Consider the following 7,454-nt stretch of genomic DNA (forward strand, 5'->3'; position numbering starts at 1 on the left):
TGTATCAATGACCTACAGATTACGAGCTACAAAAGACATTATCCCATCCTTATCTGACTTCTTAGTGGCAGTCAACACTGATGGGAAGCATTGGTGAGGCACCCAAGAACTCGGAGATAATCCTGAGAGTGCATCAAGTCAAATCCCCAGATAAGGGCTCCGGACAACGATCAGCAGCTTTGCACAAGAGATTTTGAAAAATGTTATGACTGAAATGTTCAGATGGCCAGTGAGTAATTCAAGGAGGCAGGACTAGATTCTAACTTTAAATTAGTTGTGGAAACCTGTGTTCTCAGAAAGACTGAATAAACAGAAAGGGCTGCTCAGCCTAGGAGAGAAAAAGGTCAGCCTGTGGAGCTACCTCTGGAGAGAACAGCAGGTCGATGGAAGCTCAAAGGAGACTTATTGCTATTGTTTGCATTTAAGAATGAGAATAAATTCATGTATTACATGTGTAATTAAAAATAAGTTCAAAAGGCATAAAATTTTAGAGGAAGAAGTCAGATACCAAGAGTATAACCTGTAGAGATCCAGTTACGTGAAGTCAAAAGAAGCAAAACTAATCAATTGTGAAATAGCTCGGAACATCCTGACCTCCGGACTGTACAGATGGAGTCGGGGGCATGAGAAAGCCTTCAGGGTGCTGAAAACGTTTTCTCTCTTGCAGGGAGCAGGGTCGTTACACAGGTATATGTATATGCATATGTGTGTGTGTATATATATACATAGTATACATATCTATATGGTGGTGCAAGTGATTTGCGATCAGCTGCTAACTGAAAGGTTGGCAGTTCGAACCCACCCAGCAACTCCATGGAAGAAAGGCCTGGCAATCTACTTCTGAAAAAATCAGCCATTGAAAACCCTATGGAGCATAGTTCTACTCTGACACATATGGGGTCACCCCGAGTCAAAGTTGACTCGATGGCAACTGGTAACAAGTTGCTCACAGAGGGCGGTATGCTGCTCTCCCCATGTGCTGCCTGCGCACTGCTGATTAGAAATTATCGTTCTGTCCTGATGGTTTCCATCTCCATAAACTCAATTACTAGCTGTTAGTACTCCTGGCTCCAGAAGATTCAGACACTTTCAGAGTGCCAACAAAATCTGCTAGTTTTCTTACTCTACGAGGTTTCCCTGGTGAGACCTGCCAGCAGCCGCCAAGTCAGCTGTCCCCTGACAAAGTCCCTTTGGCTGTGCTCCTCCAAGACTGTATGATGGGAGGGAGGGGTGAATTTAGGATGCTTCTCAGGATTCTCAAACCTACGCCCTCTGCACTCTCCTTTTGCCACGACTTTAACTGAGGTATCAGTATTTCTCATCTTGGTCATTACTGTCTTCTCCTAACTAGCACCTCTGCTTCCCATCCGCCCCACTTCCCTTCCATCGGCCATGCAGAGACTACACCTGTTTGGACTTCTTCAGTGGTTACCTTGTGCTCCCGTGCTCAAATTCAAACCACTATACCTCGCTGAGGTAACCGCTTCATCTGCAGCTGCTCCGCCCCAACCCCCATGACTTGCAAACATTCACTTCATCCGGTATTGCTCAATGGTGACATCACTGACATTTTAGATGGGACAATTCTTCACTGAGTAGGGCTAGTCTGCACGTTCTAGTAGGTGTAGCATCTCTGGTTCCTGTCCACTGAATGCCTGCTGTACTCCACCCTCCGAGGTTGTGACAACTCATACACGCCCCTAGATATTTCCAAACACCCTTGCTTCCCCTTTCCCAGCTGGTTAGCTCCTACTGGTCCTTCATCACTCAGCTCAAGGATTAGGTTGAGCCACATGAAATCACCATTTTCATGGTGCAAAGCCTTGAATATTGGCTATTTCATATGCTTCAACCTAGTCTTCCTTCCTTCTGGAAGCCCCTACTAACAATGACCTATAACACCCTGTGACTCTCTGTCAAAGTGCTTACCACCACGTGTTGTAAGAGTTGTTTCACTTATTGCCCACTTCCTCTTGCAACATTGCTCAGCCCTAATTACCTGGGAGCAAGGACCAAGTCACATTATCTCTCTAGCACTTGGCAAGGTGTCTGGCACCAGACAGGTACTAACCCTACGTCTGATGAATAAACAGGACTGTGAGCATACTTTCCCTGATGACTCAATGTTATGCATATTATTCCTGGGCATAGAATGCCTTCAGGGCTAGTGGTGGAGACACTTACAGCTTCTTGACACCAAATGAGCCACCACTGCCCAGCTTGATGGATTTGTGCATCTGGGTTTTATGCCGTATCTTCAGCCTACCTGCTTCTAGTGATCCTTGTCATTCTTTGGAATTTGAGACGAACTTTCCAGAGGGCTATGTCAAGGCACTCCATGAGTTTTGGGGCATGGATGTTGGGACTGTAACTGCATTGGTTCAGGATCCTTTCATCTTATTTCTGGGTTCTTGCTAGGTTTCACATGTTTGCAGTCTCCCCTTTGGTTAGTGAGACAGTTTCTAAGAAAACTTTGAGTAGTCATTTTCTTTCTGGAAACTTCTCAAAGATATGACGCAGGAGGATGTTAAAGTGAAGAAATGTTCCTATGATGAGCTTCTCATTCCTAAGACCCTGCTGGTGAAAGAAAGATGAACTAAATTTCTCAAGATATTTTCTAAATAGTTGTTGCATCTCTGTAGTCAAAAAGTATATGGGCATACATTTTTAGTAAAACAAAAAAGTTTTATATCAACAAACACTGGATGAAGGATCTCAGCTATACAATCTTTCTAATTTTTGGTTTAGAGACTTTGAATCAAAAGGCCTTTCCATTATAATTCCTATAGAATGAAGTCCAGGACCATGAGGAACAGAGATAAGTGAGGTACCAACCAAAAGTAAATGAGGAATACAGCTAATGTTCACATTTAATATGTCTTTAAAAGTTTTTGTAATACACATTTTAATAAATGCCACGTAACTCAATCAACAATTTTTTGGTTATTTCTTTTATTTTCAAGATTTCTTCTTTTTATTGCCATTATTCTCTTTCATAAGGTAATTACAACAACTTAGGAAACAAATTACACACAGAAAGGTTTAAATAGTTTTTTTTTAAATTTTTAATAGCCTGCTGGTTGTAAGAAAGCCATTATCATTTCATTCCCCCCAACATAATTTTATACCTTGTGCTAAACCAAATAGCTTATAGAAAAAGTTTAGTATTAAATAAACACAGAAAACCTACATCTATAAATAACTTAACATACAATAGAGTTGGACGTCAACATGCTGCTTAAAAAAGCAAACCTAACAGGTTCTAAACCTATGATGCAATATGAATCAACTTCATTAATTGGACAAGTCCAGTGAGGCACAAATTAGATACGTGATAAACTCTCAACCATGTGCAAGTGAAAACACCAGTCCCAGCCTGGTTCTTTTTCTTCTTGGGCTGTGTCCAATTCCAATCAAAGAGCATCCACTTTTACATCTTCCTGACTCGATGACTATAAAGGAAAGAGGAAGAAAAGAATAAACAAAGGTGTGGGGACCGGCTGCCTTTGGTACCTAAAGGTGCTTTCCACACCCTTAACCTTATCTCAGGAAGCCAAGGGCTCAGAGTGCATCCAGATGAGGAAATTGAGGTTCAGAGAGCATGGACTTTGTCCAGCATAATTCAGCCAGTGATGACAGAAACTGGATAAGAACACTCGTCTTGTGCCTCCAAGCTCAGTGTGGACACACCAGCATTAAGTGGCTTCTGTCCATTGACAAAATGTTACTCTCCGGTATAATCAATGTAATTCAGAACCATCGCTCTTCTCAACTAATGGTTACTTTTCAGTTTTTAACAAACAACCAAATGTCAATCTGTAAATTATATAAATAGGAGGCATCTTTGCAACAAAAAGCAACAAGTTAGTGACTATCAAATGCATACCAAAAAAAAAAAAAACACCAAACTGGTTGATGTGGATCTGACTCCAACTCACGGCAACCCCATGTGTCACAGAGTAGAACTGTGCTCCATAGCAGAACTTTTTGGAAGCAGATTGCCAGACCTTTCTTTCTAGGCAGCCCTGGATGGGTTTGAACTGCCAACCTCTCTGTTAATAGTCAAGCACTTAACCATTTGGATTACCCCAATGAGGCATATCAAATGCATAGGGGAATTTAATACATCATGTGAACAATCACTAAATTAAAAAAAAATTAAAATAATGTAGAAGTGGGGAAAAAATGCATTCATTATTTTCACAATCCAACCCAAATTTCCCCTGAAAAAATTCCACAATGTTTAGACTAAAGAACCCCAGTGAGCGTATGATCCACAGTTTGTTGCCTTGCTCTTGCCACAGATATATGTAGAAAAGCTTATTGGTTGTGAATGTTCCATACCTCAGGATTCGTACTGCTTGTTTCACCCACTTCTTCTTTGGATCTGCACACACAGCTAATCTTTTCTTGGTGTGAAAGCTGAAAAAGTCAGAAAATTTGAAAATTTTAAGTATTATTTTTCACAGAACGTGCAATGGAAACTTCATATTCCAATTGATTTCTCAACACGCTTTTAACATATAAGCTAAAGTGTTGAAATAAAATGAAAAAAAAAAAAAAAGCGCCTCTGATAAAGTTTGGTGCAAGAAATGAAAGTGATTCTCCCAGACTTTTTCTGCAATTTAACAAATAGTTACAAAATAATAGGGATATAGTCCCAGATGGCTATTATGATTAATTTTATGATTTTATTTTGTTTTGCTGCTAGTGGTTACATGGAATATGTATGTACCTGACCAATATTTTATATCATTCCAAAGTATAATATCATGTAGAAATCAAGAATATTACAGATGAATGTAAAACTTAGTCTGAGATTTTACTTACGGCCCCAACCATTTTCTGGCAAAAAAATACTCATTTTGAAATTCATGTCTCAAAATAATTTTACTTGCATATTTTCCTAAGATAGTATATTAATAGCCTACGATTTCATCTTAGAAAGTGGTTTTGCCCTGTATTATGTTACTTTTTTCACGTTTCTGTCCTGATTCCAGTCCTATTTAAAATAAGCTTTGAAGTAGATACGTACTACTAAAGCAAGTATCTCTGCTGCTTCAGTTATTTCTGAATGAAACTCCAAAAAGGCCAATTTTTTAACAGCTGAAATTTTCATGTGCTCCTGATACCACTGAATTAAAGTCAATTAGTAACTTACATGACAGCATCGATGTCGCAGGCTTCACTGGCCAGTTGCTGCATGAAGCCCACAATAAATTTGGGATGAATGATGTGGTCTGTATATCGGAGGCAACAGTCAAAGTTGCTTGCTGCTGAAAGAAGAGTAAGAAGAATTGAGTCCACGTGAATTAACATATTCCATGATAGGTATTATGGAACTGCAAGAAGTTATAGAAAATCCAGTGAATTTGATTTATACAGTGATTAAACTATTTATTAGAAGAGTTTCAGTATCTTTGAAACCTGTATGTTTTTCAAGAGATCTAATTTAACATAGTTTCCAATTAAGAAATAGTTCGTGTGCTGGGAAATTCTGGTTCAATAATACAGTTTAGAAACACATGGCTTCTTAGAAGCAAAATATCTTTGGTAAGAAACACAAATTGACAGGGTTTTATTTTAGTTCAGGAGCCCTGGTGGCACAGTGGTAAATGTTCGGCTGCTCACCAGAAGGCTGGCAGTTTGGATCCACCAGCCGCTCCTTGGAAACCCGATAGGGCAGTTCTACTCTGTGCTATGGGGTCACTGTGAGTCAGAATCGCCTTGATGGCAATGGGTTTGCGTTTATGAATTTATAATTACTCAAGAGTATGGGTGCCTCCCCCCGCCGCTACTTTAAGAAATTCTAATAGATAACCTTCCAAATTCAGAAAATAAATACATTGGGAGCTCTAAATTTATTATCTGGTCGCTGAGTATTGGGAACTGGGGAAGGACAAGAAGCTACAAAGGAAAATATGATTTATACGAGCTACCATCAGCTAAAGCACTTTGAAACTGTAATGTTAATTAATGGGAATTTTTATTTTGTTCATAAAAGTTCAACATGCACATTTTCAGGAAGGCACCTATTGCTAAAAGCGATGTATTCTTACAGTAATAAAAGCAACACTTGGACACTCCCCTGAGTTAAATCACAACCTGCTGTAAAGTAAGGGATAAATATTATCTCAGAGTTGGCAAGCGATACCCACAAGGCTTTGCAGAGGATGATGAAGTCGGGTGCCCTAACCTGCTCCACAATGGATGAGTTTTGAACTTTATGAAAGCTATTTTAGTTGGGAGGTGAGAAAGTAGGGGAAGTGACGTATTCTCTCCACTTCAGAATGAACCCAATTGCTGGTAATTTTACACTATTTGTATCACTCCCAGGAAGAGCCCTTTGTCCTATATCTCAAGAGTTTCTACGAGCCAGTCATCCCCAGAATCTGCTGTGATTGACAGCAAACAGGAGAGCCTGGCCAGCAGCAGTAACCCTTCCCTTCTCCAATGGTCAGCAATGAGCTGACAACCCCCACCAATCACTCTCTTTCATAGACTTTCTAATAGGCATGCATCTCATCCTTGGGGTCCCCCACCCCTAGATAACCTCAAGGCTTTGAAGAAAATGAAAACAGTTCTTCCTCTGGTGCTAACAGAAAGAGTAACTGACACTTACCTTCTGACCTGCTGCAGAGGTGGAGTAGCAACACTGCCGTCACAGCACCCAGGAACAGACTCTTGCCACTGCACATCATGTTTAGCTCAAAGACAGATCTGCCCAGTACTGGTACTCAGTGTCCTGAGAGTACTGTTATATTCCAACAGCAGCTCGGACGGCCCTACTTATAGCAGATAATGGGAATTTACAGAAGAGGCGTGTTCTCACCTGGGGTTTTCCCCATTTATCAACGTGCCACATCATGTCATCACAAAGAAAAACACACTAGGAAAACTTCTTGCTTTTCCCTAGCGTTGGGAAATTGTGAAAGTCAGCGGGGGCAAGAAGGAGAGGGGACAATCCTATTGAATCCTTTGGTTTGCAAAGAAGGAAGAGCAGCTCAGCCCTCTGGCCCGGAAAAAAACTTCTATCTTGCTTTAACTTAATCTCTTTTGTCTTTGAAAACACAGGACAAGGATTAGCAGTGGTACAAAGGTAAGCCCCACACAGGAACATTTCAGCTCTCCTATTGTGACACCTTATCTGCTTTCCATAGCCCGTCAGGGAGGGGGGAAACGAGGTTGGGATGACAGTCACTCTCTGGCACGCATTGACAATTGCACAGTTGATGCCCATTTGTCTACACTAACACTCAGAGCAGGTAATATAACAATGGTTGTATTGATGTCCCCAATTATGGTGGAAAAATACTAGCCCTTAGGTAAGACTCAAGCCTCAGCTTCATCTTAATTTGGTGTCAACTGTTGTAGAGTCTTATAAAGTGACATGGCTCTAATCTCTATTGCAGCCCAGGAAACAATGCCCACCTGCCTTTAACTCTTTATGCTGG

At 40.6% G+C, this 7,454-nt stretch overlaps 1 protein-coding gene across 3 annotated transcripts; it reads right to left on the reverse strand.

Annotated features, from left to right (window-relative positions):
• Window positions 1-757: 757 nt before the first annotated feature.
• On the reverse strand, window positions 758-6,744 carry CCL20 (C-C motif chemokine ligand 20). Of its 3 annotated transcripts, XM_004385819.2 has the most exons (4): window positions 6,623-6,744; window positions 5,162-5,276; window positions 4,345-4,422; window positions 758-3,452 (listed from the first exon to the last, which is right to left on the reverse strand). In XM_004385819.2, exons 1-4 carry the CDS (start codon window positions 6,699-6,701, stop codon window positions 3,431-3,433), a joined length of 294 nt encoding a protein of 97 aa, XP_004385876.2. In that variant the 5' UTR covers window positions 6,702-6,744; the 3' UTR covers window positions 758-3,430. The 3 variants fall into 3 exon arrangements, with proteins under 3 accessions (XP_004385876.2, XP_023595859.1, XP_023595858.1); XM_023740091.1 differs by lacking the exon at window positions 758-3,452 and having other exon boundaries at window positions 3,983-4,422; window positions 5,162-5,273; XM_023740090.1 differs by lacking the exon at window positions 758-3,452 and having other exon boundaries at window positions 3,983-4,422.
• Between the last annotated feature and the right edge of the window lie 710 nt (window positions 6,745-7,454).

Source organism: Trichechus manatus, unplaced genomic scaffold, assembly GCF_000243295.1.
Source record: "Trichechus manatus latirostris isolate Lorelei unplaced genomic scaffold, TriManLat1.0 scaffold00147, whole genome shotgun sequence".
In the NCBI taxonomy this organism is placed as follows: domain Eukaryota; kingdom Metazoa; phylum Chordata; class Mammalia; order Sirenia; family Trichechidae; genus Trichechus; species Trichechus manatus.

Bases quoted from the DNA above. Each gene is read 5' to 3' on its own strand.
- CCL20 (XM_023740090.1), bottom strand. From the start codon at position 6,701: ATGATGTGCAGTGGCAAGAGTCTGTTCCTGGGTGCTGTGACGGCAGTG. The intron at 5,277-6,622 runs GTAAGTGTCAGT...CTCTTCTTTCAG, and splicing joins CCTCTGCAGCAGGTCAGAAG to CAGCAAGCAACTTTGACTGT. The intron at 4,423-5,161 runs GTAAGTTACTAA...TGACTTTTTCAG, and splicing joins TGCGACATCGATGCTGTCAT to CTTTCACACCAAGAAAAGAT.